Source organism: Streptopelia decaocto, assembly GCF_964273445.1.
Source record: "Streptopelia decaocto genome assembly, chromosome: 2".
In the NCBI taxonomy this organism is placed as follows: domain Eukaryota; kingdom Metazoa; phylum Chordata; class Aves; order Columbiformes; family Columbidae; genus Streptopelia; species Streptopelia decaocto.
The window spans coordinates 142,851,749-142,865,135 of NC_138655.1; the positions used below are offsets into that span (position 1 = coordinate 142,851,749).

Genomic DNA, 13,387 nt, shown 5'->3' on the forward strand with positions numbered 1-13,387 from the left:
CCTCCATAGCGCAATTAAAAAACACCTTTTGAATATCAAAACAGGATTTGAAAATCACCAAGGAAGACACTAGGTCTTAATTAACAATTATTTTCTTTGTTTACATGCAAATGTATTCTAAGTGTTCTGAGTGTCCCTGTAAGGACTGTACTTTAATACAGATTTTTGAATACTTTTTGAAATACAGTGATATATTGGAAATAAATGAAATGTTTGCAGCTTTTCCTTTTTTAGCAGGTAAATGTTAGTATTGCAGGAAACTGACATCACCTGAATCCATGGAATGAAGAGGGGTTTTCCTCTCAAAAGAGCTTGAGTGATAAAAACTCTTTCTTGTTGAGATAACAATAAACTTCGAACCATGAAAGTGAGGCTAGCTAATGCAGGAAGTTAACTATCACCAACTTAATCAGAGGCAGGCATTTCCTAGGTAAATCCCACTATGACACTAATTTAGGAAATATTCCAATTCTTTATGAATGAGTCACCATAGCTGATCATAACTTTAAAATGTTGCATTGGGTTTTGGTAACAGGGGGGCTGCAGGGATGGATTCTGTGAGAAGACACCAGAAGCTTCACCTATGTTTGACAGAGCAAGTTCTAGCCAGCACCAGGATGGACCTACCACTGGCCAAACCTAAGTCCATCAGCGACAATGGTAACACCTCTGTGATAATGTATTTAAGAAAGGGCAAAAAGTGCTGTGCAACAGCAGCTGGGGAAGAGAAGTGATAAAAGGAAAGAAACAGTCCTGCAGACACCAAGGTCGGTAAAGAAGGAGGGGGAGGTGGTGCTCCAGGTGCTGAAGCAAATTCTTCTGCAAACACTGGTGAAGACCATGGTGTTGCAGGTTGTCCCTCTGCAGCCCATGCAAGACCACAATGGAGCAGAGATCCACCTGCAGCCTATGGAGGGCCCCATGCTGGATGAGACGGATATGCCCTTAAGGAAGCTGGGATTCTGTGGAGAGTCCACGCTAGAGCAGGGTTCTGCAGGAACTGTGGCCTCATGTAAAGGAGCCCACACTGCAGCAGGTTTGCTGGCAGGACCTGTGACACTGTGGGGGGACCAACACTGGAGCAGTCCACTCCTGAGGAACCGTACCCTATGGAAAGGACCAATGCTGGAGCAATTATTGAAGAACAGCAGCCCATGGGAAGGACCCATGATAGTGAAGTTCATGAAGGACTGTAGTTCATGAAAGTGACCCCATGATGGAGCAGGGGAAGATTGTGAGGAGCAAGGAGGGGCAGAGACTACAACTCTCATTCCCTATCCCCCTGTATTGCTCAGGGAGAAGAGGTAGAAGAGTTGTGAGTGAAGTTGAGTCTGGGAAGAGGGAGGGGTGTGGGGGGGAAGGTGTTTCTAGGTTTCTTATTTCTCATTATCCTACTCTGATTAATTGTCAAGAACTTAAATTAACTTCCCTAAGTCAAGTGTTTTACCTGTGACAGTAACTAGTAAGTCATCTCGCTGTCCTTATATTGAGCCATGAGCTTTTTGTTATGTTTTTATCCTCCTGTCCTGTTGAGAAGGAAGAGTGATAGAGCAGCTTGGTGCAAACCTGGTAGCTAGCCAGGGTCAACACACTAAAAATGCAGCTGCAATTTTGCTATGCAGAAAGGAATTCAAATCCAGTTGTAGCAGTAAAAATGTTTACATCGGCCTTTGTTAAAAAGGATCTCTAGTGGGCTGTAAGTGAATTTGTTGTGCTACCTCAAAATTTGCTAAGATCTCGACATTGGACTAATGCTGAGCTGCAAGAACTGTAACTAGAAGGAGTTTGCACATGCAGTAAGGGAGGTATTCCGCATCTTTGTGCTTGGGATGATAGTACAGTTGTGCCTATTTGCATCACTGTGTACTCTAAAGTCACAGACACCCCTAAGAAGGTATGTCTGAAACCAGTTAATTTATCTCATTCTCGTTTTCACTAACTGACTCATTTTTTCATTATGTTTAATCAAATCAACAAGAACTAGGTAATTTATTTTGTAATTAATAAAGCCTTCTTTTTAATATTGATGAGCTTTCTATTTGGAAAATTCAATCACTGATTTCTAAAAGAAACCTGCAATGACTGCAGAAAATAGTTTTTCCCTCATAGACATGCTTTTGCATAATTGTCTTTTAACTGTATTCATAGTTTTTTTTCTGACAGGATACAGGATTATATTTCTAACAATGGTCTAATTGATGTGGTAAGACCTACATTGCATTGTCTAACTCCTTAAAACAGCAGAAAAATATTTCCATTATTACCTTTTTTGTCTTCCTCTGGGATGATGTTACCAGGCTGCAACTAAGGTCTGGCAAATGCCTTGTAACAGAATTTATAAATTCTGTTATTCAAAATTTAAGACTAAATAATCCTAGTGGTCCATTTTGTACATAAAACCCATGAAATAAATATTCTTGCCTGCACCTGGCCAAGTAACCTTGTCGTATAAGCTCATACCTTCTTTTCAGCAACCTTGATGGTCTTCTTATCTTTTAAATTATGTTCTTGTATGTGTCATCCAACTACCGCTTCATACATTATCTCTATAATCTTTATTTATGTGTTTGCATACATATATAAAGGGCTGTGTATGTGTGTTTGTTTGTTAAAAAGTAATATATTGCAAAAAAAAGGCAAGTGTACTGACTTTGTCCCAAAGGAATTTGGTGCATAAGGAAATATCTGAATGTGAAGGAAGCTCATTTGTAAACCAAAGCCAGTGGCCATGCAGAGGGCTAGATTAGATGGGCTCCTTGCATCTCTTCCAGGTGCCATTTTGGAGTCTCTCCTGCTCCACTTTCCCCTTCCACATAGCAAAGGTCTTCCTTAGGCAGTAAACCCTGAGGTTTTAGGCTCAGACATTGTTTCATGGACTTTCAGGCATCCATCTCTGGTCAGATGGAAACAGTGAAATGTGTGCATCTGGGCCTTCAGATCTAGACTTTGAAATGTTACTTAGATGACAGAGTGTTGTAGTCTGGAGAACAACAAGCAAATTTACTTCCAATGGGTTTAATAAAGTGCCAGTAATATTACTGTAGTTGAATAGATATTGATAATGGATAACTTCCAGCTTTTTCTTCAAAAAGAGGAATTTTCAACTATAGGAATTGACTCTGAACTTAGTCCTTGTGTGTACAGCTAATCAAAACGACAGCAGATTACCCTCCTTTTCCTATGCTGTGTTTCTTCTGCTGTTATATCCAGCTTCTGTATGGAAACTGGTGTTTCTACTTAATTGTGCAAACCAGTGCAAAAAAATCCACAAGTTTCTTGTGAATGCTCACCACGTTTGCACTGCCTGGGGTCCCCAAACATGAAAATAACTGTTGGCTGGTGCCTCCAGTGCACTGACTGCCTCCTGTATCTGCATTTTTTCCAAGGTAATATAACAGCCATTAGTAATTTAGCACAGAAGAAATACCTCAGTAAAGTACTTCTCAGTGGTAGGAGACAGATCACACAACTACTGGTGCAGTGCTGTATTTAGTATTCTGTGCTCAAAATTTCTGACTATATAGTAGCTTGTTCCATCACCATTATGACTGAGGATGGAGTTCTCATTCTGATTCAGCCTCCAGATTTGTAACAGGTCTCATTTATGCCATTAGTAATTTGAAACCTTCGGTTGTTCCCAGCCATGTCTCATTATTGTCCGCTATACTGATGCAGTTACTGAGTACCAACTATATTTAGTTTCCTAGCTCTCACAAAAAATGAGGCAGAAACATTAATCAAAACTCCAGAGTATTCAGAATGTAAGTTTCTAGTCAAAGAAAAAGAATCTGTCCTATTACATCATTGTAAGTGGCTCATAATTTATGTCAAGGGAGAAGTAATAGAAGCACCAGGCAGCAATTTCTTTCCAGTGGTCCATGCAAAGGGAAGACACATTATTTGTTTAGCAGTTTAGTGACAGGTGTGGATGGCTCACCATCCCTACAAAAGGCAACAGAACAGAAAGGGATTGGAGAGAGCTATAAAACATGAGAAAGTGTTTTGAAATCTTTGTATGATTTTACTCTTTGTAAGCACTGGATTCAACTATGTTAGGTTATTCATTGATTTTCGTTCTTCTTTTTTAACCATGCAACATGTGACATGTTCTAGATAATGAAATTTTTCCCTTAATTTCATCAAAGAACAAAAGAAGTTCACTTTGCTAAGAAAACACGTTTTCAATCCTCCTTTTTTTTTTTTTTTTCCCTCTTCCTTCCCTGTTTAGATTTACTGCTGAAAACATCTGCTGAATTAACCTTTAAAATTCTTTAACTGTAAAGGGCAGTTTTGCAAACATAAATTTACAATATTCTTTCCACATCAACTCTCCACATCGTTCTTGCAGACACATGATTGTTTATAGACTATAATTTCAAATCCGATGCTCTAGCCATTTTTATTCAATTCCATAATCCTATAGCATTCTGTTTTCAGCATCATTGTTGATTAGAGAAGGAATCCAGGTAGGGTTTTGCAAACTATTGTTTTCTTTTAGACCATTGCTTGTCAAAAAAATGTAACTAAAGAAATAAATTACAAGTTTAAATAGATATCTGTGTTAGGTAAACAATGCAGATTATTTTAAGCCAATGTTCACTCTGCTTTCAACACTAGGAATAGATTTTTAAAAATTTTGTGGAAATTAAAAATTTGCAGTTTTCTGAAACAAGTTAGAACTGCATGAAACTTGAGTGCTGAATCTGAAACAAATCCTCCCTCCTCTTATTAAAAATAACAGCTTCAAGTCCCCGCTCAAACAGACAGTAAGGGGAAGGAACGAATGTTTATTTCCTTGCTCATTTTGACCAGACATTTCTTCCTATTGACTGAAGTGCCATATCCATTGAAAAGTGGGGGTCCTGAGTGATCAAATTTTTACAAAGAAAAGGTTTTCTTATCATAAGTTGCTCTTCAGGCATTGTTCTTGGTTGTCACTTGGACTGAGGGAGAGATTCTCTGCCCTTTTCTACTGTCAGCCTTGGTGACAGGAAGACAAAAGTCTCCAGCTGTAATACACATGCTTGTATCACCTCTGAGAGCAGCAGAGTCTCTGTGACAACCCGCACTTACGTGGCCTTGGTGAAAGACCTGAGCCTGGAGGTGAGGAGCAGAGGTGACATGATCATTTGGGAGGCAAACTTTAATCTTATCTCGCATGTACCTACACCGTTTTTGTGATCAATTAGTTAGAGAGGTAGAATTATTTTCCTGACTTCATCCCTAGTTCTCTCTTCGTCATTCTTCACCATGCCATGGTTATAATAAAATAGAAACTTTAGCCTTGAGTGTGTAAAACAATTGGTTCACTAAAGCTTCAGCTTTTTGGGCTTGAGAGAGGGTTACTTCTCTACTTCATGCACAGTAAAATTTTCTGAAGGAGTTGTGTGTATGGGTTTGCCCTAGCATGGTATCAGTAATGGAGGAACAACAGCATTTTGTGTTCCTTAGGCTTTGTCAATAGATCAGCATTTCGTTGACTGACCTTTTTGTTTCTTACTTGTTTAGTCTCATTAACCTTTGAGGAATGAGGTGGATGGGACAGCAGGCAATCAAAACACAGAAAACCCGAGAAGGTCACTGTAATGTGGTATGTGGCTGGATTTCACATAACAAAAGGGTATGCATTTCCTTTCCTTGCTCTCACACTTATCTATTCAATATTTCTTAAGGGTGGACACACAACATGTTAGTTAAATCTGTGCTGGTCCCTCAGGAGCACTGCGCATTTCCTGAGCACACAGGGCCTTCCCTGTGAGCTGACATCCAAGTGCTCATCGGCTCTCTTCCCCATATCTTTGCACCAGTGGGAAGGTATTTTGTGCACACAAGCCAGAAAGGAACGATACTTTGCTCTGACAGACTCTCTAGACAATGTCCACTCTGGACAATGTTGGGAAACAAAGCTATGCAGTACTGGACATAGCACTGGGAACCTGTCTAGTCACTGCTTTTTTTCTTACAGATTGAGGAATTATCATTTTGTACTTTGCTGCACATCCTAAAGGGTTCTTATGGCGATCAGGACCCTTTGAAAACTGGACAAGTCTCCTTGCCTTCAGTAGCCTGAGAAGATTCCTGTTGGTAGGTTTTTACCATGTGGACCATTCTGGTGGTTCAATTTAGTTTCATTTGCATCAGATTACCTCCTTAACCCTGTGATTTCAATGTGGGAAATCTGTCAAAGCATAGCGAAATCAGGAGGTACTTTGAGGAAGGAGGAGCTTGTGAGCCATAGCATGTAATGAGGAAAATCATGACCAAAACAATGAGAAAAGAATGGGTGAGAGGAAAATAGTGATTTGAGGTTATTTTTTGGTTCTTATGCTGCTCCTTTACAAGCCCTGCCTGTCTCCTGTGGGGTGTGTTCTGGATTACAGTGGGGTGCATAGCTGGTATAATCAAAGTCATCACAACAAAATCGGCTAGATTGGGTGAATGTGAAATATCTGGGCATGAGGTAGGAAAGATTAAAAACTTGCTGTGTTGTGACTTTGCATATGTGGGTGGTTTTAGCACTTGTAAACAGAATTTTGACATTTAACACTCTAAATGAAAATTAAACCAAAACAATCAACCAACCCCACAAATGTAGTCATCACTGATATTTATTCCAACAGATCTGTTCTTCTAGACCAGGAGAGAATGATTTAAAAAATGTAACATTGGTGGATAATGCCAGCTTCACAGTTAGAAGAAATTGAGTTTGTCCAAGGGAAAGTTGTACTATAATATTTAAAATAAATTGTTTTCCCCTCATGGATACTCCTCTTTCAAAGATTGTCCTGCCTTTTAGAATTTAAAGTAAAAAGAACATCAACAAATCTTTTTTGTGCAACTTTAACCGTTTAAGTGTCAAATAAGACCTTTAATTTTACTGGCACAACTTTCTTACTAAGGCAGGGACAGACACTTTGCAAACATCTGTGCTGGTGGAAGACACTGGTGTCCTCTTTATTCCCTGCAAGTTGGTAGGATTTACCACCCAACAGCTCACCTGATAGAAAGGACCATATGGACAGTTTCCTCTACAGACCAGGCAAAGACAGGTTTAAGTAGACTGGAACTACTGGGGAATGTTGCCTCCACATATAGAGAAATGAAGACAGCAAAACCCATCCAGTTGTCAGCAACAAGCAGCTGAGCATCATCATGTTTTCCTTGCTCATCTAGATCTGTAAAGGATACCTGTGGGAAACTGCAGTGGGTTTGTGGAGTCCTTGACAGAAAATATGGGAGTAGAGATCAGCCTTGAAGATATTAAGATTTACCCTTGAGAAAGATGGGAGTAAAGGAGTATCCGGAGGTATGGACTTGTACCCGTGAGAAAGGAGAGATATACCCGTGAGAGAGAAGGGGATAGAAGAATAACATGGATGACAGCAAAATTAACCAATGAGATATTAGTGCTGTAACTTGTGGCCAATAGTGAAAAGACACATGAACTGGTAGAATTGTATAAAAATGCACTTGTAGCAATAAATGGCACCTATTACTTTCATCTTGAAAGAACTTGGTCCATGTCGTTTGTCCGTCTCAACCGCGACAGATACCTGTCCAGGACAATGAGCCAAAGAGTGTAAAAAGTCTTGTATTTAATGTATATGCTCATGTCTGAAATTTGCAGCAGCTTGAGCTAGTGGATAGTCAATAAGTTATCACATTTAACTCTCACAATTGAACCATCTAACATTGTTCATTAATGTTTGTTCCTGGGCATGTTTTGTGAGCATCTACACAATATCTAATTTTAAGTATGTGTAGGGGAGATGTAGTCAAGTGTCATTTGGGAAGTCTAGAAGCTAATTTATGATACCCTAATATGACTGATAAAGTGAGCTGTGATTAGGACTGCATTTTGCAGAACTGTTTTAATAACGGAAAACAGGCAAATTCCACTTCATTGCTGATAGCCTTTTCATTTGAGAAAGAAAAAGAAGAAAAAAAGATTAGTGTTTGTTTAAAACAAACACCTAGAAATCCTAAGGATATCTTATTGCCATGTGTAGGTCCTTACCAAAGATGGGGTAGTCGCAATCTTGGATGAGAGCCAGCATCTTTCTGAAGTTTTAAAGTGCAGCAAAAGATAAGCAAAGTATCATTTCAAATGCAGGGAATAATGATTTCTTTTGAAATGTATTTTTGTTTTGATAATAAAGATGAAAAAACCCTAACAAAAACAGGAGTTGATTTTTGTGTGTGTGATTTATATGTTAAAAGAGGAAACATATTGTTGTTTATATTACTTATACAGGGCTTGTATAAAGTTTGCAGTTTTAAAAACATAATGCTGTGTGGGTACAGGAAGCTGTGTTATTCATCCCGTGAAAGTATGTATGCTAGTTTGGAAAGATAAGACACGGTAGGACTGTTCAGCAATCTCACTTGAGCATTTTCTCTGACATCAGTGACACCACTTCCAAGTATAAGATAAGCAGGATTTGGCGCTCTGAAGTTGTGCTCTGACTATTAGATTGTACATTGCTGTATCTTGCACTTGCTGCTTATAGTGAATTATATAGCAGGGTAAAAGTGGACTGTAGTGGTGTTAGGCCAGAGCCTGAGAACACAGTCACACTGCTCTTGTCCTTTGAGTTAAGCACACACTTTACTATTTCCAGGGTGGAAATTGTGGGAGTCTCAGAATGTGACAGCATGTTCCTGACTGAAAATCTTTCTTTCTTTCTTTTTAAAAAAATCTCCACATCTCTAATCAAGAAATGAAAAAAACCTAAGAAATATCAAGAGCTGTTCATTTCAAAGCCAAGCGTGTCTGAGCTTTATAGAGTCTGAACTTGTTTTTTATTGAGTGTGTGATTTAGTACCACTGAGAGTGAAACAGCTTGTCAGGCAGAAGATGAACAAAACACAAGCCACTGAGCCCTGCTTTTGTAGCCTCTGTACTGTCAGCACTAAAATAACTGTGTGAATAAGGAAGTGACTCAAGCCAAATTAGCCATTTCTGCTCCAGTAAATATATAGCAATATAACTGTCTGGTAACCAAGCAAAGAAGACAGTGTTTTTTCATTGCTTAATTTTCTAGTTTCTGCTTATGTGTATGTGGCATGTCTGAGAGACCTCTAAACCTGAGAAAGCAGCAAAACAACTTCCTCCAAATTGAAAGAAGTGAGAGATAAACCAGAAAAGCTTGCTTTATCTACTTTGTAAATGGAGAAGATTTGAGTAGTAAAGATAATACTCGTGTGTCACTTTCTTTATAGTTTCTCTCTTCCATTTGGATTTATCATCTAATGATGGTATTCTGTGACTTACTCAAAACACTTCTGTGCTCTCTGTGTGACCATTCTGGACTTGAATCATTTGCCAGTTTGAATGTCTCACATCCTAAATAATGTCTGATAAGAAACCACTGTGCCTGCACCAGACCCAGCCAAAGTGGCAGGACTACGTTCATTTCTGTGGCTGGCCTGTGCTACAGAGAAAACGGGGTCCAGCCTCTTTAGCTTTCCTAGTAAGCTTACACCTTGAACATTTAAAGGCACTCAGGTTTGCGTACCTGCACGGAGAGCATACTATCCTGAAACATAAGTGTTCTGGGAAACAATGAAGTAACACCAAGAAAAGCAAAGGCCGTGTTTCTTGAGGCCAGCCAGATCTGCTAAAATACCTGCTTGGCAGGTGTCCATTGTGTCCTGTGAATTGCCATGTGCCCAAAGCAGCATGCATTTCATGTGCAAGGAGTGTTTCAAATAGCTCTGTGAAGCTCTGCAGCTTTTTCTGTCTTTTTGAGCTCCTACCACTGCAAAGACGAAAGTGGTTTCCCTGGACTGTGGAGTAGTCCATGCTGGCAGAAGGGCGCAAAAGGCAAAGATTATGCCGCCTTCTGTAAGACTAAGAGAGATGTGACTTTCATTTACTTACTGATGGAGATGAAAAAGTATTCTGATCTTCAAAGATGAAAAATACACAAGAAGGAGAAAAGGTGTATAGTGTTGTTATTTAACTCAGACTTCCTCAAAAATCCCTTCAGACGTGATGGTACAAGGAAGATGAGAGGCAAAATGGACACATGGAAAATTAAATCAGGCAGTTGAAAAGAAATTTAAACAGGCTTCAGCATTCTTTTGGAGAAAAAAAAAAACACACCCAACTTGCAAATATTAATATGATATCTACCGGTAGCTTTACTTCAATATCTGTATCTTCTTTACTCATTTTCAAGGTATATTTCCTCTACAGAAAGTGGCGTTTCTCCATTTATCTGTTTGTCATAGACCTACAGTTCAATATCCACCTTCCAGGGTCAAGCAATGTATGCACCATCCTCAAACAAAATACCCTATGTTGTGTCTGTCCTTTACTCCTGTCTACTTCTCCCTGTATCTCCTTTGCTCCCACAAACGTGTGAGATACCTGCTGAAGTAGAAAGTACTGGGCATTTGAATGTCAGGTTGTTTCACACATGCTACTACTTCTTTCCCTAAAGTGCTCCTGCACCTGGGGAGGAATAACCCCATGCACTACTACAGGCTGGGGCCAGCCATCTGGAAGTCAGCTTTGTAGGGAAAGCCCCAGTGATGCTGGTGGACAAGAAGTTGGGCATGAGTCAGCAATGCACCCTTGCAGCAAAGAAGGCTGTCAGCTTCCAGGGCCGTGTTAGGAAGAGCATTGCCAGTGATCCTTCCCCTCTGCTCAGCCCTGGTAAGACACATCTGGAGTGCTGTGTTCACTGCTGGGCTCCCCAGGACAAGCAAGACATGGACACACTGGAGTTCACATAAAAAGGTTAAACTTTTTTACAGTGAGGGTGATTGAAGAAGGAACAGATTGCTCAGAGAGGTGTGGAGTCTCCATCCTTGGAAACATTCAAAATTTGACTGGGCATTGCCATAAGCAACTGGCTTCTGTTGTCCTCCATTGAGCAGGAATTGGACTATGTCTGGACAATCTCCAGAGACTTTCTCCAACCTCACTAATTCTATATTTCTGTGTTTCTGTGATTGTTATAGTTTCTACTGGTTTACTCAGTGCAGATGCCAGAAACAGTTTTCAATATTTTACCACCAGAGCCTTTCAAAAACAAATTGCTTTTTTGTCATGTTTCATTCACTCAGTACTAATAAAATATTAAGGAATATAGCTTAGCAGCACAGTTTATAATATTGAGATTTTATTTTTCAAATTTTCAGAACTTTTTCTGGTATTGGAATTCTGTCTTCTCATTTTCTGTTTGTTTTTATTTTTATTTTTTTTTTTTTTTTTTTTTCTGGAGCTTCTTCTACTGACACTTTTGTAAGAGAAAGATTCTTCAATCTATTCCAAATAAAGAAAGTTTCAGTTGTGAGAACTTTTCTCATATCTCTACAGTGACTACAAGTATAAATGATCTGAAGACCTCTGTTCTTATTTTGTACTGTTTGTCTCTGACTTTGGAATATTTATTGTACATTTATTATTAGACATTACGTGTTCAATTAGGCACTGTATTCCCTAGACTAATTTGTGTTTAAAAGTATATATCAGCTGTGTATCATATTTATTCATACTTGGAAAAAGTACTCTTTATCCAAAACTATGTTTTAGGGATATGAAAAAGTTAAACCATTTTTTTCGTCTCTCTCTCTAGTGTTCAAAATTTATAGATAATGACTTTGACCTCATCAGGACCTTTTCAGGTACCAGACAATCAAAATAATGTGTATGCCTGGACAAGACTGTGTGGGGTCAAGAAGTTCAATTTCCAAAAGGTCTTTAGGGAGTAAAGCTAAAGATTTTTAAGTACATCACTAGGCAGCAGTGCAGTGATATTGAATTTTAATGAATATAGCTGCATCCGTTGAATGGACCCTGTCCTGTCTTACAGTGATGAATTATGGTCTGAGTAATGTTTGCCTTATCTTCTTTAGGTCATTGGGACTTCTCTGTGGACACTATTATTTTTAGTAGCTGGTCAATGTCACTTCATCAGAGTTCTCAATCTTTGAAAAATACCTTTTATTTCTATATGTTGACATATTTGTTTGTGGATATGTTTGCTTGCATTATTGGATGCATTTATATTTATATATTTATGGACACTACTTCTTTAAACCATTGTGATATGGATATATCAAAACCGAGAACCCTCAATTGATATTTCGTTAAGAAATTGAATTTTGAGATTTTTTAAAAAATGTATTTTCCTTTAATACAGTGACCAAGAAAGGAGTAAGAAAACATGAAATAATGAAAGCCATCACATTTTTAGTCAGTATTGGACTAAACTAGAAAAAGCAGCTGTACCTCTGAATGGAATGCAAATTGACCCGGATGGAGAACTTTTGGCACTTATAAATTAATTTCTGTGAGTAATAAATGAAGATACAGTCTACTAGAAGCGTATTTACAGCCCAGGTACATTAACATCAGTATTTCTTTGGATAGTGTTTGCCAGAAGTTTATTTGTTCATAATAATTGGTGTATTTTTTTTCATCAGTTCAAAGATGGGGATGTTAATTCTGTGGGATATTACCTGATTTAAAGGAGCATATTTTTGTTTATTTAGTTTCATGTGGAATATAGATAATATACTATGTGAATTCAGACTGATGGCATGTATTACTGCCCATAAGATAGATCTGCCACTATGAAAGCATTTTGATCTCCAAGATAGCAAAGGTTTTATTCTCCAAGCAACTCCATATGCTAGTCAAAATCAAAGTCTGTTGAAAAACAACTGTTTGGAAAATGATATAGAGTCATATAAGCTGCTGAACAACACAATGTCTGCTTTAGAGATTCTGTCTTTCTGTCCCATGATAAATCCAGAATCACTGATAACTGCTGCCTATCTTTGCATATAAGAGTTTATGGATCAATATCCAGATGTAGCTCCACCTTTTCATCAGACAGCAAGAACTTTGAAGTTGGGTAAAACACACATCGTGTCTCAGGGAAGTAGGCCAATTTCACATTGTGCTACCTCATTGATACAGAATTTTGACCAAAATAACATTTTATATTAAACTCTAAAATCCAATTATTTTATTCCTAAGAATGAGAATGAGTCTTGAAATAGGAAACTGTTCCGAGGACGGCTATGTTGTCCCCCTGCATTGATAAATGGGAAACGAGTTCCATGAAACACGGCTCTTTAACATACAGATTAGAGTCAACACACTGAGTCCTAAAGGAAAGATACCAGAGGTAATTGAACAGATGAAAAACAACTGAAATATGTTCATGACAACACATCACACTAAGCAGAGTGTATTATGAAGGTTTTCTTCCCTATCACTTTGGGACAGTAGCTCTGTGGACCCAACATTGATCCCTCTGTATACAAGACTTAAGATCAACACTGTTCTCACTGAAATTGCACTGCATCTGAAATCTGGGTTAATTTGAATAGATGTAAGGACAACAGCCTTGTCTATAAACCAGCA

At 38.6% G+C, this 13,387-nt stretch overlaps 1 protein-coding gene across 1 annotated transcript in view; it reads left to right on the forward strand.

The window, feature by feature from the left end:
- Positions 1-840: 840 nt before the first annotated feature.
- The window catches only part of MALRD1 (MAM and LDL receptor class A domain containing 1), a gene marked incomplete at both ends in the record, with an annotated part of 293,532 nt that continues 280,985 nt past the window's right edge, over positions 841-13,387 (forward strand). The window contains one exon of the mRNA XM_082044615.1: positions 841-1,036. Within this exon, the coding sequence (XP_081900741.1) occupies positions 841-1,036 (196 nt within the window). The remainder of the gene's footprint in view (positions 1,037-13,387) is intronic.